Genomic DNA, 26,575 nt, shown 5'->3' with positions numbered 1-26,575 from the left:
ATCGAACTCACGACTGCATGCTTGCAAGGCAGGCGCTTATGCCACTGAGCTAAATCCCCGTGGTGCTGGTTTTAAAAAAAAAGACCTGAGGATCAATGGAACAGATTAGAAGATACAGGAACAATTACAGACATAGTTAAGCCACCTTATCTTTGACAAAGTTGCCAAACACATTCACTAGAATGAAGACAGCCTCTTTAATAAATGGTGCTGGAAAAATTGGCTATTCACACACGAAAGATTAAAATTAGACCCATATCTTTCAACATGCACTAAACTGAAATAAAAAATGAATCAAAAAATCTACAGTCAAACAGAAACACTAAGTCTGCTAGAAAACAAAGTAGAACTCTTAAAGACATTGATATAGGCAGAGATTCTCTGAACAAAACCCTGACTGCATAGAAACTACTCCAAAGAATCAATAACTAAAATCTCACCACATTAAAAAAGCTTTTGTACAGCAAGAGAAACCCACCAATCCCCCTCGAAAAAGAGAAAAACTACCAGAAGAATGAACATATAACCTGCACCATGAGGAAAATTTTGCCAGCCCTTCCTCAGAGGACTATAATCTAGAATTTATAAAAAACTTGAAAAAATATCAGACCTATCCCAAATTTAAAGGCCCAATCCAAAAATGAGCATCTCAAGTGAATAGACACTTCTCAGAAGTAGAAATGGCAAATAAATATATGAAAAAATGTTCAACATCATTTTTTTTTCGGTCTTTTTGAGACAGGGTCTCGCTATGCAGTTGAGGCTGGCCTTAAGCTCACTTTGTAGCCCAGGCTGGTCTTGAACTCGCAACGATCCTCCCTGCCTCAGCCTCCTGAGTGCTGGGATTACAGGCATGAGCCACCACACCCGGCTCCAACATCATTTTCATTCAAGAGATACAAATTAAAACAACATTGAGATTCTATCTCACTCCAGAAAGAACAGTTGTTATTAAGAAATTAACCAATAACAAATGTGGGTGGGAATATGGGGAAAAAGAAACACTTCTCCATTGTTGGAAGGAGTGCAGGTTGGTGCAATCAGTGTGGAGATTCCTCAAAAAACTTGGTCTAAAGGTTCCATTTGACCCGGCTATTCCCCTTCTTGGTATTTTACTGAAAGAAGTACAAGCAACATACCACAGAGATATATGCACACCACCACAGTTTGTAATAGCCAAAGTTTGGAAACAGCCCAAATGCCTATCAACTGGTAAATGGATAAAGATGATGTGATTGTTTTATACAATGGAGTACCATTCTGCCATTAATAAGGATAAGCTTGAGATATTCCTAGGTAAATGGATGCACCTTGAGACCATACTCTTAAAGTGAAATAAAATGGACACACATGTAAATACTGCATTGTTCCTTTGGTGTGAGAAACCAAAAGTGTAAATAATAAGAACCAAAGTATATAAACAGATATTGTGAAACAGGAAGAAAATGTTCAAATGGAAGGGGAACAAAGGAAAGGAGTAGGAGAGAGGAAAAGTAAAAATGAGAACGGAAAAAATAGAAAATTTTGTAATGGAGGGAATGAAGGGAAGGTTGGGAAACGGGAAAAAAAATCAAATGTAACATGTACAGGTATAAATTTCCCATGATGAATGTGATCATTATATATACCTAAAATGAACTGTTCAAAATCATTTTTTGGATGAAAAACATATTGTGGGGCATGGCAGCATATGCTTGTAATCCCAGCTCTCAGGAGGCTAAAGCAAGATTGCCATAAGTTCAAGGCCAGCCTGCACTACATAGTGAGACCCTGTGGCCAGAGAAACCAAAAAACTCCCAAGAGTACTAGAGTGCCATTCAGTTTAACCTTCAGTACTGGGGGACAATACTGGAAAATGAAAACTCAGATATACAGGCTACTTTCTTGCCTGCCATTGGTTAGCGATAACCCTTAACAGGGATCAACTTGAAGAATAAAAAAGATCCAACTCATTTCACTCTAGAGCTGGAAGTTCAATGAACAGAATACCATGACATTAAAAATAAGTACTACACCTGCCTGGTAAGCATGAGGTCATGAGTTCCATCCACCGTACCTCCCCCTACCCCAAAAGTACTACAATATATGCTTACAGACCACAGATAGCCCACATTACAGGTATTGTCTTATTATTCTGTTAAATAATAGGTACTATCAAGATTTTTCCTCCTATTCTACTGGGTGGGGATAACCATGGAAAACTGGGATATGATGGAACTTTCCAGTTCTGCTAACCAACCTCTAGCCAGAGCTGCCGGCCATCCTGCTCAGTAGGGCTGCTTTCAGTAGTAGCAAAGTACTGCATGCCATCCAGCAGGCAAGTCCAAGATGTTTTTTGCTTCAGAGAGTCACCATACCAGGCTGGATGGTGTTGGCACTGCAGAAGTTGGGCTTTGGCAGCTGACACAATGACACAGCCTTCTGTCTCTGCTCCACGAAGAACCATCTATGCCAGACATAGAAGCAGTTAAGCCATCAAGAAAGGTAAGAAGGCTACTAAGACTATATCAACCACTGCAGCTGAGTTTAATTCTGGATGAGGTAGCTTCACTTCCATGGTTTTTAGACATGGAAGTGATTGTTCATGCTACCTGCAGAAAGTGGAAAATTTTTGCTCTACCCATCCATTCTTATATAGAGGTAAAGGAAGATGAACAATATGATTATGATCTAGCTCAATGTTGGGGTCCTCTATTAAAGAAAAAGTACCTGGCAGTTGACCAACTCAATAAGGCAGTTTCGGTTGTATATGTCATCCGTCTGGCAGGCAGCAATGCCACACAACTGGTCACTCATACCTGATTCCTCTTCTGTGAATACCACAAACCTATCTGTCTCTTCAATCAGCTTCTGCAACATGTAAGCACCTAACAATGGCAAATAAATAGGAAGTGGGGAAAGGCCACTGTCTCAAAGGGAAAGAACACATCCAGAGTCAAACCTGCAATTTCTCTAGGTAGAAAAGAATTAGGATACATCTTCCTCATCCTGGAACTCCATTCCTCCCCACTTTTGACTCCTGAGGGTTAAATAAGGGTTGGCACTTCATTATTTTCATGTGTTAATGAAGTAACAGATTCCCAACAGCAACTTTTCTAAGGTAAGTGACAGCATTTTTTCTCTTAGGCACCTCACGACTACTCTGGGATTTCCTACGACCATCACCACCATTTTGTTCTCATTTCACATTATTTTACACGCTGCTAGTCTATGACTCCTCCTTTCCACTTGAGACCACTTACTTCACTGTTATCTGTGCCACTGTGCTCTATCTTTGCTGCTTTCTATGACTGTATCTCTAGACCCTCTTCAGTCTCCCACATCTTAGTCTCCCCTAAAATCCATTTTTAGCATATTTTTTTCTTTCACTTCCTTTCCAACTTTCTCTTTTTCTTAAAGACCAGAGGACAGTCTGCAGTAGACTATTCTGCTTGTGTTTTAGATTTTATCTCAATCACATACTCGACTATAACTTTTAGCAGCATGCTTTTTTTTAACCGGTACCAGGGATCGAACTTACAACTGCGCGCTTGCAAGGCAGCCCTTTATGCTGCTGAGCTAAATCCCCAGCCCCACAGCATGCTTTTAATATCAGTATGTCTCACTATCCTCGTCTGTAAATTAATACTATCTTTAAGGTTTTGATGAAAATTTAACGAAACACATAAAAATGTTTTTGCAGAGTACCCTCCACATGGTAAACAATTATTATGTTTGGCTTAAATGCCCAGCTCTATGTTGAAATTCCCAACCTCTGTATCTCTACCCGAGCTTTTAGAATCTCATTTCCAGCTGTTCGTTTGGCCTATTAACTATTCTATTACTGCCACAAATTCACCATGTTCAAATCTGAACTCAACAATCCTGCAATATCCCCAAATCTGTATCTAGCCTATGGCTCTATTTCACCTCCTACAAGCAAAATAATGTTTCTATTCATCCCATCACCTTTCCCACTGCTGTCTACCTAGTTCTAGCTCTTACTACTTAAGACTCCATAATAGTTTCTTACTTTGTCTCTCCACCTTCAGTTTCTTCCTCTCCAATGCTCGTATATTCCCCTGCCTGATTTATTTTCCTAAAAGTAAAACTCTAATATGACACAACCCTATGCAAAACCTTCAGCATTTTACCATTCCCTACTGAGTAAAGATCTAAAGCTTCTTAGCCCTGTGAGTCTGTGATGATCCTCCTTTATCCTCCCTTTCTACTTCCATCATCCCTTTCCACATTCCATTTGTTATTCCTTTGTTATTCTCAACTAAATCCAAGTTTTCACTCTCCTTTGAACATACTGAGCTTTGTCAACTCCATTATTAACACAGGTTATTCAAAAAAATTTTAAATTTTAAAAATAAAAAAAAAAAAAGGTTATTCCCTGTGTTGCTTGCCTTTCCTCCCCATTTTTACATGTTCAAATCAAACTAAGCCTTCAAGGTACAGTTCAAATGTCTAGGAACCCTTCCCTGATTACATTCCTTCCTTCCTTCACGTCAGTCAGAAACAACTACCATATTCTTTCATTCCTTTTATGTGGCAGTAATCACTTTTCACAACCTTCTCAAACTCCCTAGAAACTTGTGTTCCTCTATATTTATTATGCCTTCTCTCTAAAATTACCACATTCTCTGTGAAGCCTTTCTACACACCCTAACACTGATTTATACTATATTCTATGAGGTTTTAGTACTCTTGACTTTTTCTTGTTAGCAATTGTAGCAACTGAACCTAACGCCTTCACACTGAACTACAACTACAGTTCTCCTTTTATTTTTTATTTGAGGCAAGGTCTTGCAGTGTCACTAAGCTGCCTGGCTAAGCTTGAAATTGTGATCCTGCCTCAGCCTCCCTATCATGCACGGCTCCCTTGAACACCTTTTGTTTTTTCTCTTTGAAGGTCTTGTTATGTAGTTCCAGGTTGGCCTCAAACTCAGTGCTAGGATTGATTATAGCATGCACCACCACTCAACCTTCTTTTTGTTTTTTCTCTTGAACATTCTTTTTTTTTTATCTTTTTCTTTTTTATCGGTACCAGGGATCAAACTCATGACCACACACTTGCAAGGCATGTGCTTATGCCGCTGAGCTAAAGCCCCAGCCCCCTCTTGAACATTCTTACAAAGCATTTTTCAGAATGAAATTGTTATGTCTCATCACAAACTAGTATCTGAGCTTCTAATGTCTGCATTTCCAAGACAGTCAATGGTCTTGTCTGATATATTATTAACCTCCAAAAAGGTTATAATGACTCTGAATGCGTAATTCAGTGAATGAATAAATCTTAATCAGAGACAGAGAATTTATGTAACATGCACAAGGTCCTGGGTTCAATTGCTAAGCACAAAACAACAAAGAGGGAAGGAAACGGGAGGGGAAGAATTCTCTTAATCTTTTAGTTTCTTTCTTTCATACATCCTGTTTTGGCCCTGCTACTCATTCTAATCCTCCTAGGACTATCAGATCAGGCCCTTTGATGCCTTAGCATGTAAGGCTAAAGTGGCCTGATATGGAATACTAAATTTCACCATTTTAAAAACCTTCATCCAAGCCCTGGTAAACATCATAAACCTAAAGCTTATACAGAGTTTTGTCTGCCCCAACCTACCTCCTGATGACCCCTTATCAGGCTGTCCACTGAAGCTAGGAGTGTCAACATGAGGTGATGCTAGGGTACTCTTTGGGACACCCCGCTTTGGCTTTTTGGTTGACATTTGGGGGTCAATCTTTAAACCCTTCAGGGCTTCAGTAGAAAGATTACGTTTGAGTACAGCTGCTTTTTTGTAGCCATCATATAAACCAAAGGCAATGTCCCGGTTGGTGGTTGTCCAGGAAATCCGTAAATCTACCAAGTACAGTTGGTGGGTGTGAAAGGCAGGATCCCCATCTCGAGTAGAGAGCTCCTAAGAAACAGGAAAAGGACCTCAGTGTAGAATGAACATTCTCTCACTACTTCTAACCCACAAATAAGAACAGAACAAAAAGTCCATTCTGGAAGAGAAGGAAAGACTCTGGAGAAAGAAAAACTAAGTAGTCTTACTATGCATATTACATCCTGGTGATACCTAATGTATTATTTTATTTACTTTTTTTTTTTTTTTTTTTTTTTGTAGTACCAGGATTTAATCCAAAGTCTTTGCAATGAGCTATACTTCCAGATCTTTTTTATTTTAAAGCAGGGCTCCACTAAGTTGTCTGGGCTGTACTCAACCTTGAGATCCTCTGCCTCAACCTTCCAGGATACTTGGATTACAGGGATGCACTACCATGTCCAGCTCTAATGTGTTTTAAATGACTCGGAATTTCAACTTAAAATTTTTCCCTAAAGGGGAAAAAAGTCTGCACCAAATTTGGTGCTAATAACAAATTTTTACTCTGGTTTCTGGACAAGAGACTACTTTAGAAGGAAAGAGAGAAAACAAATCTTCTAAAAGATGGTAAGAAGTTGGATGTGTTGGAGCATATCTATAATCTTAGCAATACCAATTCTTACAATCTAAGGTAGAAGACAAGTTCAAGCTAAGCCTGGGAAACTTAGCAATTTAGCAAGGCCCTGTCTCAACCTTTAAAAATAAAAAGGGCTAGACATATAGTTCGGGGTAGAGGGGATGCTGAAGCAGCTAAATAAGAGTTTTTGTTTTCTGTGGGTTTGCTGTCTTTTTGAGACAGGGTCTCACTATGCAATTCAGGCTGGCCTTGAGCTCACTTGGTAGCTCAGGCTGATCTCGAACTTGCGACAATCCTTCTGCCTCAGCTTTCTAAATGCTGGGGTTACAAGGCATGCACCACCACACCTGGCTTCTAAGGATATTATATTATACAGTATATTATAAATGACACATATGCTAGTTTATCGCTAGGAACTTTACCAGAAACTTAAATTCTACTTCTACAGCCTAAATTAGGTGCTCTCCAAATTCGTATGTTGAAGATCTAAACCCCAATGTGATGGTATACGCCAATGGGAAGTGCTATAATCAGATTTAGATAAGGTCACAAGGGTGGGTTCCTCATGACGAAGATTAGTGTTCTTATTAGAGACATCAAGGCACTTTCACACACATCACACACCTGAGTGCATCTTCTCTTCTTCCCTTCCTCCCTCATTTGAGGACACAAAGAGAAGCTAAGTCATCCACAAACGGAAAAGACAGTCCTCATCAGAATTAGATCCTGCTGCCACTCTGATCTTAGACCTGTCAACCTCCAAAACTTCATCGAATAAATTTCCATTGTTTGAGTCATATGTGGTGTACAGAATTTTGTTAAGGGAGCTCAAGCAGACTGAGATATCTACTAATGTAACTAAGGTAATAGATTATGTCAGGTGGTACCTCCTCAGCTGTACGATTACTATGCCGTTGGTAGGTGAGGGAAGACAGGCTCATCAGATGGGTCTTTGTTACCAAGGGATCAAGGCAGTGATCAGCATTCTCTTCTGTGGGCGACGCCATCAGGTGAACAGTCACCTGACTTAAGTCACTAACCATCTGGGTCACACTCCACTCAGAAATGAGGCGCCGCATCACTGTGCCTGCTACGAAAAGAGGCATACAGAGCCCAGACAAAACAGTTCAGAATTTAAGTCATTAAGAGAGCAATAAAACTGAGAGGAGAAACGGACAAGGAACAGGCTAGAAGAAATGAAGACAGTCTTTGGTTTTACCTTGAGGTATAAGCCGCTGAGTTCCCAAAGTGAAGACATGACCCTGACTGCACTCAATCTGGATGCCCCGTTGCTGGGCAAATGAAGCCCAGTAGTGCACCTGGCAACAGCGAAGCATCAGACTAAACAAAGGGGATGATTTGAGATCCAATGTGAGAAATAAAGACAGACAGACAGACAGACAGACAGAAAGACAGAAAAATAAAAGAAAACTAGGGATTTAGCTCAGTGGCATAAGCACCCGCCTGGCAAGCACAAGGTTGTTAGGTTCCAGGTACCACAAAAAAAAGAAAAGAGGAGAAGGGGAACAGAAGTTGTCAGTCATTAGAGCCTAACCTGCAGCTGGGGAAAAAGTGCGGTACAGGAAAGCTGCTTATAGTGCTGGCCAAGTTTCTTCTTGCTGGGTTTCAGGTTATTGAAGAGCTTTCCTCTGCAGATAGGCCTTGTGACACTAGTCCACGTTGCCCAGAAGTTCTGCATCCAGCGCAGGGTGCTACTATATAGCAGAATTCGGGGCTGGGATATTGCTGCAAAGGAAAGAATAGATGTATCTTAGCTACTGTTGAAATAGAGGTATAACTAAATCTCTCCCTAGCTTCAACTTTTAGAAGTTTAAAAACCAAACAATACCCAACCTCATATTCATCATCCCTAGAATTATCTTCTTTCCAACTCTTTGTTTTCACCTATGGCTATATGCCCACCCTAAATTCTTTTGCTGAAATTCTACACCCTAAGGTAGAAATTAGCCTCTAGGAGGTGATTAGGTCATGAGGTCAGAGCCCTCCTGAGTGGGATTAATGCCCTTATAAACAGAAATCACTAACTCCGGGACTGTGGATTTAGCTCAGCAGCATAAGCGCCTGCCTTGCAAGCAGGCAGTCGTGAGTTTGATCCCTGGTACCGATAAAAACGAAAAAGACAACAAAAAAAAGAAATCACTAGCTCCTTCTACTATGAGGCACAAAAGTACCATCTATAAGGACTGGCCCTCCAGAGACAGTGAAGATGCCAGTATCCCAGATCTGGGATACAGCTTAATGGCATATGCACCTGCCTGGCAAGCACAAGGTCCTGAGTTTGACTCCCAGTACAAAAAAAAGATGCCAGTATCCAGATTTTAAACTTCCTAGACTCCAAAACTATGAGAAAAAAAGTTTGTTGTTTATAAGCCATCCAATTTATGGTACTGTTTTTTTGTTTTGTCTTTTTGAAACAGTTTCGTTATGTAGCCCAGGTTGGCCTCAAACTCAAAGCGATCATCCTACCTCAGCCTTCCGAGTACAGAGATTACAGGCATGTGCCCCCATGCCTGGCCAATTTATGGTACTGCTAACAGTGGTCTAAAGAGATTCAAACCTCTCTCCCCGTGAAAATTTCCTGATCCATATTCTCCCCCGCCCTTCTATCTTCTCTTTTCCTTTAAGTTGAAGTCCTCAGAGAATAAGCCCATCCTCCATGCCCTCCCTCTCCACTGCCCCAGACCCAAATCTCACTCCCACTGGGTCGAGTCAGATCCATCTTGATGGAGAGATTGAGGTTCTCAGAGCGGAAGGCCCGGTAGGAGTCATGGAGTTGGCCCAAGGGTACCTCAGGCAGGAACTCTGGGGCCCTCAGAGTGACACCATGGTGGTCATGGGGGTTCCCATGGCACAGCCACTGCAGGTCCAGTGTCATGCAGAGGTCAGGCAGGTGAAGGAAGCAGCAGTCGTCATACCTGCCTCACAACGGAGCCCCAACCCTCAGTGACCTGGTCACTTGCCTCCCCCCTTGGTTCTTCCCTTCTCCCTCCACCTGAGACCCTCACCCCTCGTGCCACTCACTTAGAAGCTGTTCTCACATTGATATCCAAGTCACCTCTGAACACAAACTGACCAGGCTTCCAGTGAAAAGAAAGGTGGTTCCATTCCCAGTGCATGTTTTCAGTTGTATTGTACGGGTCCTACAACCATCCCAACAACTTGAGAGATACGCATAAGAGAACCACCCCCGTACCCACACCTGCTGTACAGGCCCCAACTATACCCTCTAACAGGAAAAGGACCCAAGGGACCCTTCACCTCAGTAGCCAGTTGGTGCAGGTTCGCCTGGTCAATGTCCATGTGCCAGTCCCCGTGGAACAGAAGACGACTCTTGTCCCACCAGGGCAAGGGTGGGCTGGGGTCCGCTGAGGGCTTGGTCAATAGGTCCACACACTGGCCAATCAATGTCCAGGCTGGATCCCAGCATGGACCCCACACCACCGTGTACTGGAAGATTTCCGCTGGCACAGAGGAACAAATGATACAGCTTATAACAGAATGTCACCGGCTCTAGTACCTTCATTCCACAAGTGCCTCAACTTATCTTCCACCCCAGCCACCGCAAATATCCCACAGCAAAACCAAATACCCTCTCTACTCACAGTGAAAGTCATGGTAGAACTTCAGTGGGGGCATGTTTCTCTCTACTGCCACATTACCCCATGGAAGTCCCAAGTTCAATATCTGTCGTCTACGAGAGCAAGGCTGACCACTCTGCTCCGTGCCCACGAGTCGACCCATCAGCCTCCAGTCACGGATCTCAAACAAGTACCGTGGATAGTCTCTGATCCGAACTGTTATTACAGGGAATATGCACATGACCATTTTAAGAGGCTGTCTTAGCACTCCTAGGCATTTTTTCCCCCTTGCCATTCCTGTTAGCCGTGTGTATTTACAAATTCAACTGAGTAAACAAGGCCCAGCAGTGGGGGTTGGGGACTTAGCTCAGCGGCATAAGCACCTGCCTTGCAAGCAGGTGGTCATGAGTTCGATCCCCCGTACCGATTAAAAAAAAAAAAAAAACACAAGGCCCAGTAACTGGTAAGGAGCAAAACTTAGAAAGGTCACAGAGATCCTAGAGAAGGTGAGAGGCATGGCACTGAGATCCAAGGACCACAAAAACCTCAAAGATGACTGTGCTAGTTGTCCCTTTATGTCAGTTAAGCGGTTTCTGGGTAAAATTCAGGAACAAAGAAAAAGGGAAGTCCACTCTTCTCATTCCACCCATTCAAAAACAGCCACAGTTCCCAAAAATACTAGTTCCTCTATAACCACTCAGCTTCTTGGAGCTCAGCCAGCCAACAACAGGCTCCTAAAAGTACTACTTACCTAGGAAGGTCTTAACATTGCACTTAAGCATGCGACACCACTGAATGACAAGATCTATTCCTTCAGCAGGAAAAGGGCTGCTGGGATCCAGCTCTCGAACCTGCTCTACCACACGCTCAGGCCCATGGAAGGAGGAATCTGCCAGAGCCACTAGCTCTAGCCCTGCCAGGCTCCATGTGAGCAATGCCCTACGCATGGGTGTGTTGCCATAGAGACGACGAGAGCGCTGGATGTAGATCTCTATGTTTTTGCGTTCCAAAGAGGCATAGAGCTCCTCAATCTTTCGGGCTGGCAATAACTCCCCATGCTGTTTCCGAAGGGCAGCCACTTTGGCATCTAGCAGTTGCAGCCTTTTTGCACTCTCCTTACTTTCATCCTTCATCAGTTCATAGTTATCATGAAGTTTCACTTCAAAAATGTCATCCAGAAAAACCCATGAAAAGTGTTGAACTTTCAAGAGCAAATCAGGTGGTAGTGGGGCAGGGCTTGGAGACGTCCAAACATGAGTCCCTCGATGCAGCCCCTTCAGCCATTTTTGAACTCCCACAGCTTCATCTAGAGTTCGAGAGAAGTCATACTGGTAAGGGAACTCCACTGAGACTGAGCCAAGGGAGAGAAGCCAAACACGGTTCCGGAGGGTCTGCAGAGCAGGAAAGGGGTTCCGGTGGAGAATCATCTCCTCGAGCTCAGGGAGCAGCTGTATTTCCACCTCCTTAAAGTTGAAGATGTTATTGCCATCAAAACCAGCAGCCAGCTCTGGGCAGTAAGCCTGCAATGAGCCTCCATGCCGATTCAGTGACACACTCTCTGCAGCCAAGGTAATGAACTTGTCCGCAGCTACAAAGGCAGTCAGTTTGGCTGTGCTCACCTCCAGTGTCAGGTTTAGCAGCCGCCTTGGTGGAGACAGCTCAGGGAGATGTTCTTCTGTGTCAGGAGTGGTCCCTGGAGTCTCCAGTGCAAGGGATGGAACAGTCTCAGAAAACACAGTGGCTCTCAGTAGGTCTCGGCACTGCAGGATGGCCAGGACATGCTGGTACAGGTACATATGATCAGGGGGGCTCCAAAGTAAGGTCAGCCCTGAACCACACTGAACCTTTACAGAAGAGAAAAGGATGTGTCAGTCACTATATCTCAGAATAGTAGAGATGGCAGGGATTACTCAAGAACTAGCTCTACCAGGAAATCTTTCCTGAATAACTACATTAATTACTGCTTTCCTTTGTTCCCCTTAATATTAATATACTAAGTTACCACTTGTCACTTACCTCACATTACTAGCACTTACCCTTTATAATCTCCCCATTTGGATTGTAAATTGTCTCAGAATAGGTGCCATGTGTTTTAATTTTTAAGTATCTATTATAATACACTCACTATACACACAGCAGGTACTCAATAAATCTACTGGTTTCATGTTTCTGCTCATGAGTTGCCATTTTATTAACACTCTAATAACCACTGCAATTTGAAGTGCTTCATGAACTGATTACATCTTGACTTAATTCTTAAAAAGTAGAATAAAAAGTATCCATTAAGCAGAGCAACTGACTTCTGGCCTCAAAGAAGGAGTAAAGTCTTTGTCAGCTTGAAAAACAAAGTCAGTTCTGAGCATCTAAGTGCATAGGAAAAATTAAAATTCTAGGACAGAAATATTCTCTCAAGTTCCACTTTCTGAAAGAAAGAATCTCTTTAGTTGCCAAAGAAATGTGAAGTCTGAGAAAAAGTGTCCTACATATCACACCCAAAGGAGAAACACACTATGAAGCCTCTCAAAACTTGTTTGACTGAAGCAGAAAGATCACAAGTTCAGGACCAGCCTGGACACAACTGGATATCGTAAGGCACATCTGTAATCCCAGCACTCAGGAGACCAAGGAAGGCAAATTGCCACAAGCCTGGACTACATAGTGAATTCAAGACCAGTCTGGATTACACAGCAATACCTTGTCTCACATAAAAGAAAACAAAACAAACACATGCAGACCAGCCTGGACAATTTAACAATTTAGTGAAACCCTGTCTCAAAAAGTGAAAAAAAAGGGCTGAGGGTGGCTGGGGATGTGGCTCAATGTCAAAGCCCTGGATTCCATTGGGGAAGGGGGGCTCTATTCCATACCTGTATGAGAAAGACACTGGGAAGCCTCTCAAAACTTGCTTCTGCTATGCACCATGGCATATACCTGTAATCCCAGCATTCAGAAGGCTGCAACAGGAGGACTGCCATGATTTCTAGGCCAGCCTAGGCTAGACAGGTGAGTTCAAGGCTAGCTTGAACTACCCAGTGAGACTTTATCTCAAAAAGTAACATAAAAATGAAAATAAAAAATTTGCTCCTATCTTCAGATCACTTCTAGCTCTCAAAAGAAAATGACACCAGATTTTTTTTCTTATCATTTTTGAAATGGTTTTGGCTATGTGGCTCAAGCTGGCATCAAACTAACTACCTATTCCTCAGCCTTCACCATAGCTAGTCCAAAACATTATTCTTGGGGGGGAGGAGGAATAAAGTCTCACTATATAGTTCAGGCTGGCCTTAAACTCACTATGTAGTATAGATTAACCTCAAACTCAAACTCAAGGTGATCCTCCTGCCTCAGCCTCTCAAGTGCTGGAATTACAGGCATATACCACCACACCCAACTAGATCATTATTTTTTAAAAGTTCCTTATTTTTCAGAGATACATACTAAAGTATTTACAGTTGAAATTACACATCTAACATCTTCAAAGTAATCCGAGAGCCTTGCCAGGTACATGTCTCTAACACCAGCTATTAGCAAGCTGAGGCAGGACAATCACAAGTTAAAGGCTAGCTTGGGCAATTTAGTGACAACTTATCTTTTTTTTTTTTTTTTTGGTCTTTTTCCTTTTTACTGGTACCAGGGATCGAACTCACGACTGCCTGCTTGCAAGGCAGGCGCTTATGCCGCTGAGCTAAATCCCCAGCCACGTGACAACTTATCTTAAAATAAGAAAAATAAAAGGCCTGAGAGTGTACTTCACATTCCCTGGTTTCAATTCTCAATACCACAAAACAGTAACAATAATCCCAGAGCCTGGGACAGAGGAAACTGGTACGAGTATAACTTAAACAAGTTGGTCAAAACAAGTTGAATTCATAATTACTGAAGCTGGGTGTAAGAAAGTCTCTAGTTTTGCATATATTTTTAATTCCATAGTTAAAAAAAAAAAAAAAAAAAAAAAAAAACTAAAAATGTACAGAACAAGCTCCCCAAAAAGAAAGGCAGCAAGTGTCTTTTTTTTTTTCTGACGAGATATTTCAAAGAATGAGATAGGCTTTAGGTAGCGAGGAGGGATCTCTCTGGCCCCGCCTTTCCACGGGCATATTACCTCTAGAGAGCGGATGCTGCTGTGATAGGTGAGGGAGAGCATGGAGAGACGGAGCACTGGAGCAGGAATGTCAGGAGCCTTGCAACACGGCTGCATCTTCTCTGTGACTGACTTTACCAGTGCAAGCACAAACCCCTGAATCCCCACAAGGGATGTCTCAGCACTACCCAGGACTGTCAGTGTGTCCAGTCGTACTTCGGAAGCACCTAACATCCAGAAACCATGTGAGCATTAGTTCTCAGTTCTCAAATACCACTTCCCCCATCATTCTCCATTCTTACTTATTCCCTCTATTTTAGTTATCTTTATTCTGGCTTCCCTATGTTTATTTTCCATTTTTTTAAGGGAAATTTTTCCTTTCCCCTCTTTAAATCTGGTAGAGCCAAAGAAGTTCTCTAACTCCTACAAACTGCCCAGAAATGTATCATTTACTATCTAAGACTAAACAGACAAGAAAAATAAAAAGTAACACAACCCATTCTCTTGAAAACATCAAGGCTAAATCTTGTTCTTTCATGTCATGCTTAAAAACTGCCTTTCATAAGCCCTTAAGAACCAGCAATAGGCCAAGTGTAGTGGCACATGCCTGAAATCCCAGCACTTGAGACACTGAGGTGGAGGATCTCTGGGCTACACACAGAGTTTCAGCTTGAACTACACAGGGAGCCCCTGTCTCAAAAACAAACAAACAAACAAAAAAGGAAATAGCAATATACCCAGACATGGTGACATGCCTGTAATTTCAGCACTTTAAGAAACTGAGGCAGGGCTGGGGATTTAGCTCAGTGGCATAAGTGCCTGCCTTGCAAGCATGTGGTTGTGAGTTGGATCCCTGAGCAACTTAGCAAGATCTTGTCTCAAAATAGAAAGAGCTGACTGAGGATTACAATGTTCAGTGTGAAGGCTCCAGGTGCAAAAACAAAACAAAAAAAAGGTGGGGGGTGGGGCAATGAAGAAAAAAAACAGCAAGCAATGATGTGTAACCCCAGTATTCTGGGAGGCCAAGGCAGAAAAATTACAAATTCAAGTCTAGCCTGAGAAATTTTAGTGACTTAACAAGACATTGTCTTAAATTAAAGAGCTGAAAATGTAGCTCAATCTAAAGGACCTGGGTTCAATTCCCAGTACCAGAGAAAAACCAAAAACAAACAAAGCAATGGCAAAAACCCAAGTTACATAAAAATTACCAGCAACTCATGTTTCTAATTTAGAAACATTCTAGATAATCAGCTTCATTAAATGAGAAGGAACACACTGAGCCAGCACAATCTGCTTTGTTATACACTACTCATTTAGGGCTGGGGGTTTAGCTCAGCGGCATAAGCGCCTGCCTTGCAAGCAGGCAGTCGTGAGTTCGATCCCTAGTACCAATAAAAAAAACGAAAAAGACCAAAAAAAAAAGAGAAAATACACTACTCATTTTAGCACAGACTACCTGTCTCACTTACCAACCAGAGAAGAGAGAGTGAACAAGTTCATGTCTTCTACCTTCAGATCCACCTTCCACAGTAATGTCACAGCATCCACAAATGAAGAGTCCCTAGAGATAGCTGATTTCCCAGGCTGTGGACTCATCAAGGATAAGATACGAGACAGACACTGGGCACAAGTGTCTGATGCTTCTACCTGAAGTCCTCGAATAGTACAATCAAGAAAAAGGGTATCTGACTGAGTGCTGGACAGCCCCAGAGGCTGGTTATAGCTACCCTAGAAAAGAAGCAGAAGAACTCACTAAAAGCATATAGATAAGTTTTGTGATTCCCTTATGCCAAGAAATGCTCAGTGCTTTAAGCATGTCAGGATAGGAAGCTATAAAAGCCCCTACTCACCAGTCTCTACTCACCTGCAGGGTGAAGGAGTCCAGGACAAGTGCTTCACCCCAAACATGCATATTGGGTGGGTGTGGTGCCCGCTGAATATGGGAGTCACTGCCCACACGCCAGCAGAGGTGGTCTACAGTTAGGACACCTCGCTGATGGATGCTTTGTGGCCTGAGGTGCTGGTAATCTGAATAAAGGTTGAGAAGAAAAGTTCCATTAAGCTCTGATGGTCCCCCCACTTTTTTTTTTTTTTTTTTTTTTTTTGGTCTTTTTTCAAAAAGGGTCTGTCTACACAGTTCAGGCTGCCCTTGAGCGCACTTTGTAGTCCAGGCTAGCATCAAACTCACAGTGATCCTCCTGCCTCAGCCTCTTGAGTGCTGGAATTATAAGCATGTGTTACCACACCCAGCTCTGATGGTCCCTTTTAATTCTTATTTCATTTTTATCCCAGAGCCTTACCCAGAGAGATGGAATTAAATCCCAAGGCAAAAGGTGGTGTATCTCCAAGCTGAATGGAAATGTTGACATTGGAGATGGAGGTGTTGAAGATAATAGGAGCCAGGATTTGAGGGAAGATTCTACAGAGATAAGACATTATTTTTATTACTGTTGCAGTACAGGACATTGAACCCAGGACTTTCACACTAAACTACAAACCTATCCTTTTTTTTTTTTTTTTTTTTTTTGTACCAGGAACTGAACTCATGACCCCGTACTTGTCTGGCAGGTACTTATGCCACTGAGCTATATCCCTGGCACCTAACCCTTTTTTATTTTTTATTCTGAGACAAGGTCTCATTAAGAAACTAAGTTTCCCAGGCTAGGTTCAAACTTGCAGTCTTTCCTACCTCAGCCTCCCAGACGCTGCAACTACAGGCATGCACTAAGCTAACACATCATTGTTTGATAAAGAAGTAATTCCTACCATGAAGCAGATTGCTGAAGCTCCCAAAATCAGGGTGAGAATTTGGTTTTGATGTAATTCTTAGGAATGGCTATGACTAGAAAGTTAGACTAAACTTGGTCTATTCTGCCAATTTTTTTTTTATTTTTTGTCTTTTTCGTTTTTATCGGTACCAGGCATCGAACTCAAGACTACCTGCTTGCAAGGCAGGCGCTTATGTATGCCGCTGAGCTAAATCCCCAGCCCCTATTCTGCCAATGTAATCTGCAGGAACCTCAGAAAGACATTAAGTTGAACCCCATGAAATTGTCATTTTCTTTTTTCTTTTTTTTTGTCTTTTGAGACAGGATCTCACTATGCAGTTCATGCTGCCCTTGAGCTCACTTTGTAACCCAGGCTGGTCTCGAACTTGCAACGATCCTCCTGCCTCAGCCTCCCAAATTCTGGGATTAAAGGCGTGAGCTACCACGCCTGGCTGAAATTGCCATTTTCAGTCAACATAGTGAACATTGGCATATCAAAAGATTTAACCTAATAAAGTCAAAAAATACCATCTCTAAACCATTAGGTTCTATGTGCCATACAATGGAAGTACTATACAAAGAGAAAAAATGTTCCACAGTTTAGCCATTGTCATCCTAAAACCTACGGCAGACAAGACTCTATCACTTAAATTCAGTTCAACAAATATTTATTTTGTGTAAGGTACTAAGAAAACAAAATGAACACATCTCCCTGCCATCAAGGAGTATGATCTAATGGATAAAATAAATAAAACAGAATTGCTTCCGAGACTAAGATTTAGAAAAGTAGCAAACCATCAAACACATATTTAACACAAGATGCCACTTGTACCAAAAGAATTCACCTGATAAGACTGTGGCTGAAGAAAGATTAAACAGACCTTGTTTTCTTTTGCTTAAGGACAGATGAACTAGACCCTTGAGTCTCCAATGCTACCATGTGCAGCCAGTGAGAAAATTCTTGGTGCCGGTAATGAATGATACATGTGTTCAGAAGTAGAGAGGCTGAGAGATCAATAGTGGTCACCTGAAAATGAGAAAACTAGAACTGTAGGCTTGTTTTATTTCATTAACTTAGTAACACTGTAGAGACAGAGGAGAAAGGAACAATTGTTTTTTCTTTTGGTGTTGGATGTCAGACCCAGGGCCTTTTGTTTTTGCTTTTTTTGTTTGTTTGTTTTTGGTCTTTTTGAGATCTGGTTTCACTATGCATTTCAGGCTGGCCTTGAACTCACTTTGTATCTCAGGCTGGCCTCACACTGGCAGCAATCCTCCTGCCTCAGCCTCCTAAGTGCTAGGATTACAGATGTGCATCACAGGCCCGGCAAAGGAACAATTCTTGATACTACAGTTATACCTGCACAACAGCCTTGAGGGAGTTGAGGCAGATAATGCGCTGGCGACTCTGGGACAGCAACAATCCATCTATAGAAGATTAGAAGACAGGTTAGAGGAGTGCAAAGTGAGGGCAAGTAAAACTAGGAGAATCAAACCAAGGCAAGGCAGTCACCAACACTGTCATTTGGGGCTATTTTCTCTCAGTACATTTCCCTTTCCCCCTTCAATGCTGCTGTTTAGTTAAGGAGATTGTGTAGGACACGAGCAAAGAGACTGCCTGGTCTTTCCTGTTCTGTCAGTACCAGTACCCCTATTCATGAACCTTCCAGTAGGAGCTCAGTGCTCATCTGTGCCATATCAGAGTGTGCAGTGAAGCTTCTCAGAGGCAGCTGATCCTCATCACGGTGGTAGAGGAACTGTAGCAGCTTCAGTGTCCAAGTCAGGTGCCTGGCCAGAGAGAAGATTCTAGCTTAGAAAGACACGGAACGCCATTTTCTGCTTCCTTTCTCCTTACAGGTAAGATCACTGCATCTGCTACACTGGTTATATGTAGCAGCATACAGCTTACATTATCATTCTCCATACTGTGTCACAAAGACCTCACCTCTTTTGACTATTCATGGACAAGACCACACTTGTGTTCTCCATCTTCAACTTCACCTGGTCTGGCAGCTGCTGGAGGAGGTACAGACCAGGAAGCATTGGTTCAGCCAAGTTCTCTGTCACCTCTGAGAATATGAATGAATAACTTAAGAGCCATCCATCTTTAACACTCTCAATTTCTCCAAGTCCTCCTTCTTTGGCCAAATTCTACCAAATAAAATATTCTAAGAAAATGCCCATACAAAGCCACAGGCAAATATACCACAGAACAAGGTACCTGATGTACTCCCTTTCCCAGATTCTAAAAAACAAATAGCATGGGAGCAGGAAAGAATATGGACTTTAGCACCAAATAATTTAAATCTCATTTTGACTACTAATCTTAGACAATTTATCTAACTGACCATCTTGGGCTTCAGTTTCCTTATTTATGAAAGATTGAGGATTTAGTGAGAAAATATAAAAAACACAAAGTACAACTGTAATTTATGATGGGTATCCACTTAAATGTAAATTTTTTACTCATTACAAACACCCTATTTCCTCTATCCTCAGTGTCAAAGGCCATGATGACTAACAACTCAAACTTAAATAAATAGTGGAACCACTGTCTTTTACTACTTCCAAAAGAACCAGGAAGTACAATGATTGGGGCTTTACCTGAATAAGAAACAGGCTTGGATACCAGGCTTCGGCCCTGACGCAGGAGTTGACTATGGAAGAGGCCCTCATGTAGTTCAGCATGGAATGTCCATATACCCACAGTGATAGCTTTCAGGTGTCTACTGCTGATGCCCACCTTGAGACACAGGTCTAGAGCCAGGGAGAGTTCCACTAGGCAGGTGTCCTCCTACAGGGAAAATCAGCCTCTAAGATGTTCATAAGGGACCCACAAAGACACAGAAGCTAGAATACAGGCCCTAAGTGCCTTTACATTGTAGGAGGAAATGAGGGACTGGAATTACAGTTGCACACTCACCAGCTGACCACTCTTCAGAACTTTGCTGTTGATCTTAGATAAGCTCACCTCACAGATTAGCCTAGGAAAAAGAAAAGATTAAAAGCAGTTGGTCCTCTTTGCTTACCATTTACCTCCAATCAAGCTCTGCTGGCAAGAAAGAGCAAGGCAAGCAGAAAGACCACTCTTCAAAGTTCACAGAATGAGAACTTGATGCTTTGACAATGAGGAGAATCTAATATTCATCTTCCCTGAAGCAACCCAAGGCAAGAATGAGACTCTAGACCCTCTTGCACCCAGCCCTTACCTCTTTCCATCACTATCCAAAAGAAATCTGCTTCTACTGATCTGAATGTGCCACAAGGACTCAGAGGTAGCCACCTTGAGAACCATTATGTTTATAGCATCTACATGAATGGAGAATAGCTGAAAGGAAGGAACAAAAATTAATGTCGAGGCAACTCCCTTTCTTTTCAGTTGAGAGAGGCAGATCTTACCATTATGCCCACAAAATGGTAGAAAAATCCACCCACAACTCCAATGCCAAATCTCCCTGGAATACAGTGAAGAATACAGTCAGGAGTGGTGGTGCACTCCTGTAATCCCAGCACTCGGAAGGCTGAGGCAGGAGGATCGCTGCGAGTTCGAGACCAGCCTGCACTACAAACTGAGCTCAAGGCCAGCCTGAACTGCATAGCGAGACCCTGTCTCCAAAAAAAAAAAAAAAAAAAAAAAAAAAAAAAAAAAAAAGTAGTAGTCTCACTTGACAGAAGATCTTCAGTAAGGATGGGCTGAAAGACAGTTCTTTTTGATCCACCCCAGTTCTCTGTGAGAATGGAGCAGACAGGCCAGAAACCTTCTGTAGGTCCGTTCTGATGCGTACTTCTCCAAAGCACAAGGCCACATAGTGTCTGCTCAAAAGAGAAACCTTAATGCTATCCCTCCATAGCAGTCACCAGTCCTCCCTCACATTTACTCTCCAATGTCCCCAGAAACATAGCTCAAATAGCAAAGGATAGCCTCCAAGCAGTAATCAACAACTGTCTCACAGGAAATAGCACTCAGACTAATAAGTAGACTCCAGTAAAAACATCTTTCCCTTTTTGGGCTAAGGCAACACCGTAGAAGAATCGAATTCTGTGAAAACCCTATAATATTCCCCAAGGGGAGAAATAAGGATATGAGGTACTCACGGCAGATCATGGCTAAGGAGTTTGCTGGAAATCCACAAGTTATCAATTTCCTAAAAAAGTGTGGGAGAAAGCTCTGTACCCTAGTTGCTAGGTAAGCAGTGAGCAGCTCAACAAACCAGGAAGGGTTCTGGGTCACAGAAAAGGAGGAAGTGATATCCACCCATTTACTAAATATAGCCCATTCCATTTCTAAGGGTTTTCTGCTTAGCAGTTAAGATCTAGTTCCTCATAATGATGTTAGTTGAACTTGATTATTCTCTTTTGGATATGCTATCCTGCCTCCCCTCTTAAATTAGAACAGTATACTTTTCTAGCTCCAGCTAGCTTTACTTCAGTATCTTTCTTTTGTGCCCTGGACACTTAGTGCCCTACTAACATTTTTTTTTTTTTTTTTTTTTTTGTCTTTTTCATTTTTATCGGTACCGGGGATGGAACTCACGATCGCCTGCTTGCAAGGCAGGTGCTTATGCCACTGAGCTAAATCCCCAGCCCTCCTACTAACATTTTTTAACTGAACAACTTGCATCAATCCCAGTGTTCCCCCAACCGGCTCTAAAATTATCTTAGCAAAGAAATAGCAAGGGATGGGGTTAACTAGGAAAGTTACCAGAATTTTTTTTTTTTTTTTTTTTAGGAACTTCAAGGCTGAAATTCAACTGGATCAACCTCTCCACCATCCCCACCCCATTCACTTCAAGGTGTTTCCCAAAACTCACCACCGTTTGCTGGTGCTGCTGAAACTTAAGGCTGACATTCTGAATCCAGAAAAAGCGGAAGGAGCCAATCTTCAACTCCGCCTGCAGCTTCCGCTGACACCACCTGGTGGCCAACCGTACTACAAGCCACCTACAGAAAAATCCCTGAGTTCATAGGACGTTCTCCCAAGGTTCCCATACCCTCAGTTGGTGCTAGAAGGCCTTTCAGAATAGTATTCTACAGCTAGATTTTCTGGGCAAATCTGCAGTCTCCGAAAGAACCTCTCCAGTACATTCATTGAGGCTCACTAACCAGGACCCTACCCCCGAATGACTCTTCCACCCAGACGAAACCAAATAAACATCTCCACCCTCAAAGAATGGGACAAAAAAAAAGGCAATTCCTCAAATCCTCAAGAACCTGAAGTAACACAATGACCCAACAGGACTCAAGGCGGAGGCAACCACGTCAAATGTGCCATCACATCCTTTCCAGGGGTCTGTCTCTGCCTTCACCCCGCAGACAGGTGTCCGCGGGAAAGCACTGCGAGGCGTCATCGGCCAGCTCAAAAGCAGCTCTCCTGGGTCGGCCAGTCCTCCTAACCGCGTTCTCAGAGCAAGACTGCAGGAACCCTTTGCGCTCAATTAAGGAGACATCAGAGGCGCGTGGGAGACCAATGCACAAGGCCCCTTCCTCCACATACCTATCCAATTCGGAACCTCGGCATTCCCCCATTCGTGCCTCACTCCTGCAGCTCCGCCCGCGCGCCCCGTCCTCGATTCAACCCCGGTCGCCTCCTGCGCCCTGAGTGCGCGCCCCCTCCTCAGTCTCAGCCTGTTCCTCCCCTCCCCCAACCGCTGCGGGTAGAAGCCCCTCACCGGCCTAGAAAGAGGGCGCTAAGCGCAACCAGCAGCAAGACCAACAGCGCAGAAAGGAACAGAGGCATTTAGGTCCGGGTCCGGCCCGGCCTGGCCCCGGCCCCCGCCATGCCGGGCCTCGACGCCGGAACCGCGCAGCACTGCCGCGGGCCGACCAGCCGCGCGCGCAGAGCCAATGCTGAGCCAATGCTGAGCCGAGAAGCGTTGGTGCGCGCGCGCGCCCCGCCCCCCGCAGCCCGCCAACCAGCCAGCCAGCAGTCTCTCTCCCGCGCCCCGCCCCGCGCCCGAGAGCCGGCCCGGACGACTGAGTGCGTGCACGAAGTGAGGGAGTGGCTGCGGAGGAAGCCGCCAGGCAGAGGCGAGGCGGGGCGGACCGTGAACTAGCTGCCAGAGGCCCGCCCTGGGCGCGCCTGGCAGTGTCTCGGTGCTGGGGCTCAGAGTCCCAGTCTGCTCCTTGGGTTGGCGATGACCTGCCTGGCCCACGTCAGCCTTAGGGTTCCACTTTCAAGACACATTTTCTAAGACAGCTAAAGAGTCAATCTGGCCCCTCAGGGACTAGACCGAGAAATCCGTCCAACTTACTATACCCCTGGTTCAGAAGTAATAGTACTTCCATATTCTTCAAAGAGTCTTTCTTGAAAATGGGGAAGCCATGCACTCTGCGGTTGATGGGCATTTTGGTTGTTTCCAAGATTGAGCTATCACGAATTGTGCTGCTATAAACATGGGTGCACATGTATCACTGTGACATGACCTTTTCAATTTTTCTGGGAAAATACCCAGGAGGATTGAAAGGATACCATTCCGCTATAAAAAAGGATGATCTTGAGGCCTTTATAGGTCAATGAAGGCAACTTGAGAATATCCCCATTAGTGAAATAAGATTCACATTAGAAAATACCACATTGTCTCTCTAGTGTAAAAAATAGTAATAACTGACTGGATGGGATCCAAAAAGTATATTGTAAAAGTGAAAGGAAAGGAAAGTAGTCTAAAGAATATAACACTATATATAGTAAGATAGATGAGCATATTACTAAATTTCTGTTAGATCATTGAACAGAAGGCTTTGCACTGTCAATTTTTAAGTGTCTAGCCACTTTTTGATTTGATTTTGTAACTTTAACAACTACTGTTAAGATGACAATGTATAATGTACCAACTAGTGATTTTATTAATTTTTTTGAATTCTGTATTATTCTATTTTTTATTTTTTTAAATAAAAAAATTGAAAAAAAAAAGAAAATGAGGAAGCCAAGAGACAACTGAAAGACATCAGCAATTCCATCTCATTCCACCCACAAGAGAAATCGTGAGGTTTTAACTCATTTACTGCCTGAATACGGATCTGGCCAATTTATATTTACTAACCTATTGTGTAGACCTTTCCAGACACTACTGGAAAAACTTGTTTCTTCAATGTTTGTAGCACGAACTGGGCCCGGAAGTGTAAATACTACAGTAGTGAATACTGTTCTTGTCCTTCAACAAGTTTATCTGGGAAGCAAAACAATTACTCTACATTAAATAAACCTGAAGGTCAACTCGGGGCATGGTTAATTTTATCTACTTCCTTCTCTGTAAAATGAACTGGACAAAGGTCCCTTAGAATTACCATGATGTTATGAGTCAATCAATAGCTTTGTTAGATGGGCCTGCTGGCACAAGCCTGTAACCCCAGCACTCTACCTGGCTCGGGCCAGAGTAATGCCAAATTTGAGCCCAGCCTAAGCCACAATTCAATGACTTAGGGGAACCCTATTTAAAAACTAAATTTTTTTTTTTTTTTGAATTGCAGCTACTGAGCTACATCCTGGAACTTTTTTTTTTTTTTTTTTTTTTTTTTTTTAAGACAAGGTCTCCCTAAGTCCCTGACTTGCCTGGGTTGGGACTGAATTGTGATTCTCATACCTCAGCCTCAGCCTCCAAGAGTGCTGAGATTACAGGTGTGAGCTACCAAGCCCAGTTTGTGTGTCACTATCTGAATGATTTACTAATACCGAATAATTTACTGATTCTAAAGTATAGCTTACTAATACTAAAGAAACCTTAAGACTTTCAAAAGTCAGTATTATGGAGAACTCTGTTCTAGACTCCTAGTCTCCATAAATATCCTTCAAGATTTCTCAGAGCTTCTTTGTGATTCGATCAGATAAAACACAAGCAAGTAACACCCTTTCACCAGCATGTTACTCAAAGTTGCTTTTACTCTTCCAACTAGTTTACTTATCTAGCCCCTGAATCACTTATTTCCCGTATCTTCCAGGGCCACCGCTATTGTTTCAAGGTCATACTTACCTTCCAAACATCATTATTTCTGTTACTCTTTAAAATTAGTAGCTTTCATCAGTGTATGTTCCCTGAATGCTCAGGGAAGGTCCAGAAACTGCAGGTCAGTGTCTTGGAACCCATCTCCATACTCTTCCTTCATCCTGTTTCACCTTTTTTTTTTAAAATTTAGCTAAGATACCTATCACTTTCGTCCTTCTCCCTAGACTGCATGACCCCTACTAGCAATCTCAGAGCCAGAAATATTGTTATTTTATTGACAATACTGATTCCCAAGGAATCAAAACAGTGTGGAATAAATCGGTTTCAAATGTATAAATATCATATTGTCTCCCTAGTTTGAAAAACTGAAAGAGTAACTAAGATCCAAATGCACAATAGATATTGTGAAAGGGAAAGGAAAAGAAATTGCTCAAAAGGAAAGAACAACAGGACAGGGGCTGGGGATTTAGCTCAGCGGCATAAGCGCCCGCCTTGAAGCAGGCAGTCGTGAGTTCGATCCCTGGTACCAATAAAAAGGGAAAAAGACAGAAAAAAAAAAAAAAAAAAAAAAAGAACAACAGGACATGGTGGTACACTCCTGAATCCCACAATTCGGGAGGCTGAGGCAGGCAGATCATTTGCAAATTTGAAACCAGCCTGGGCTACGAAGTGAGCCCAAGACCAGCCTGAACTGCATAGTTAGACCCTGTTTCAAAAAGACAAAAAAAGGAAATAACAACTGGGATATGAAAAAAGAAAAGAGGGAAAATATTATAGATATATACAAGATAGATAACTATACTAATAAGTTATTTCATCAAAAATAAGTTTGTGCTTTCATTGATCATTTTTTCATGCTTATATTTTGTAATCTGAACTACTCTGAAGATAACAATATACAATATATTAACTATTGTTAATGTCCTTTTATTGTTTTGAAATTCTGCATCATCATTTTTATTTTTTTCATTCTATAATTTTACAAAAAGAGCCGGGGGATTTAGCTCAGCAGCACAAGCACATGCCTGGCAAGCACAAGATCGTGAGTTCAATCTCCACTACCAAAAAATAATAATAATTAATTAAATTTAAGTAAAAACAATTGAAGTGGGATAGGGAAGAGAGATAAAAGCAGAGATGGAACTCTATTAATTCATAGCCAGAGTTTACTGAGACTGTAAGTCATAAAAGAAAGCTGGAGCTGGAGATAAGAGTTCAGAGCACAGTGCCTGCCTGGCAATAACAAAGTCCTGAGTTTGATTCCCAGGTCCCCCCCAAAAGAAAACAAGTCTCAATGTCATGCACCATGTCTGGTGTCTCTAAATGTTCAACACTAACATCTTAAAATAAATAGAAAAAAGAAAAACCCAAAAGTTTTAAAAATAAAAAAACCTTGCTAGCTAGGTATAGGGGCAAATACCTATAATTCCAGCACTTGAGGGGCTGAGGCAGGTGGCTCATTGAGAGTGTAAGGCCAGCCTGTTACATAGTGAGTTCAAGGGCAATCTAAACTACAATACATAGTGAGACCTTGTCACCAAAAACAAAATCAACAACAAGAACCTGCTAGTCACTGAAATTCTAGCAGATGGCAACTATCTCTGTTCTCTACTACCATGCTTGGAGGACACAGAAGAAAGCTAAACATGGTGGTACAGCCCTTTAATCACTGCAGTCTAGGAAACTGAGAGAAGAATCTAAATTCAAGCCCAACTTGATGACTTCAGCAAACTCCTGTCTCAAAAT

General features: G+C 42.5%; 1 protein-coding gene across 3 annotated transcripts in view; it reads right to left on the bottom strand.

Annotated features, from left to right (window-relative positions):
- Bltp2 (bridge-like lipid transfer protein family member 2) overlaps window positions 1–22,726 on the bottom strand; it is a 37,164-nt gene extending 14,438 nt beyond the window's left edge. The window contains exons 1-26 of one of the 3 annotated variants that reach the window (XM_013152119.3): window positions 22,559–22,726; window positions 21,701–21,830; window positions 20,985–21,034; window positions 20,555–20,702; window positions 20,099–20,217; window positions 19,813–19,873; window positions 19,494–19,683; window positions 18,835–18,958; window positions 18,553–18,677; window positions 18,250–18,317; window positions 17,774–17,919; window positions 16,425–16,543; window positions 15,989–16,152; window positions 15,594–15,852; window positions 14,146–14,351; window positions 10,795–11,887; window positions 10,068–10,259; window positions 9,724–9,926; window positions 9,487–9,605; window positions 9,160–9,380; window positions 8,000–8,190; window positions 7,664–7,763; window positions 7,332–7,534; window positions 5,606–5,900; window positions 2,710–2,867; window positions 2,240–2,446 (exon numbers count right to left, since the gene is read on the bottom strand). In XM_013152119.3, coding sequence (XP_013007573.2) covers window positions 2,240–2,446; window positions 2,710–2,867; window positions 5,606–5,900; window positions 7,332–7,534; window positions 7,664–7,763; window positions 8,000–8,190; window positions 9,160–9,380; window positions 9,487–9,605; window positions 9,724–9,926; window positions 10,068–10,259; window positions 10,795–11,887; window positions 14,146–14,351; window positions 15,594–15,852; window positions 15,989–16,152; window positions 16,425–16,543; window positions 17,774–17,919; window positions 18,250–18,317; window positions 18,553–18,677; window positions 18,835–18,958; window positions 19,494–19,683; window positions 19,813–19,873; window positions 20,099–20,217; window positions 20,555–20,702; window positions 20,985–21,034; window positions 21,701–21,830; window positions 22,559–22,626 — 4,959 coding nt within the window. In that variant the 5' untranslated portion in view covers window positions 22,627–22,726. Of the gene's footprint in view, window positions 1–2,239; window positions 2,447–2,709; window positions 2,868–5,605; window positions 5,901–7,331; window positions 7,535–7,663; window positions 7,764–7,999; window positions 8,191–9,159; window positions 9,381–9,486; window positions 9,606–9,723; window positions 9,927–10,067; window positions 10,260–10,794; window positions 11,888–14,145; window positions 14,352–15,593; window positions 15,853–15,988; window positions 16,153–16,424; window positions 16,544–17,773; window positions 17,920–18,249; window positions 18,318–18,552; window positions 18,678–18,834; window positions 18,959–19,493; window positions 19,684–19,812; window positions 19,874–20,098; window positions 20,218–20,554; window positions 20,703–20,984; window positions 21,035–21,700; window positions 21,831–22,558 lie in introns of those variants that run through there. The other 2 variants (XM_013152120.3, XM_063251172.1) reach the window with 2 other exon arrangements.
- Between the last annotated feature and the right edge of the window lie 3,849 nt (window positions 22,727–26,575).

Source organism: Cavia porcellus, unplaced genomic scaffold (assembly GCF_034190915.1).
Source record: "Cavia porcellus strain 051 isolate PalLab524CR breed Dunkin Hartley unplaced genomic scaffold, mCavPor4.1 scaffold_6, whole genome shotgun sequence".
Taxonomy (NCBI): Eukaryota; Metazoa; Chordata; class Mammalia; order Rodentia; family Caviidae; genus Cavia; species Cavia porcellus.
The sequence above is the reverse complement of the archived record's forward strand: the minus strand, read 5'-3'. Positions and strand labels throughout refer to the sequence as shown.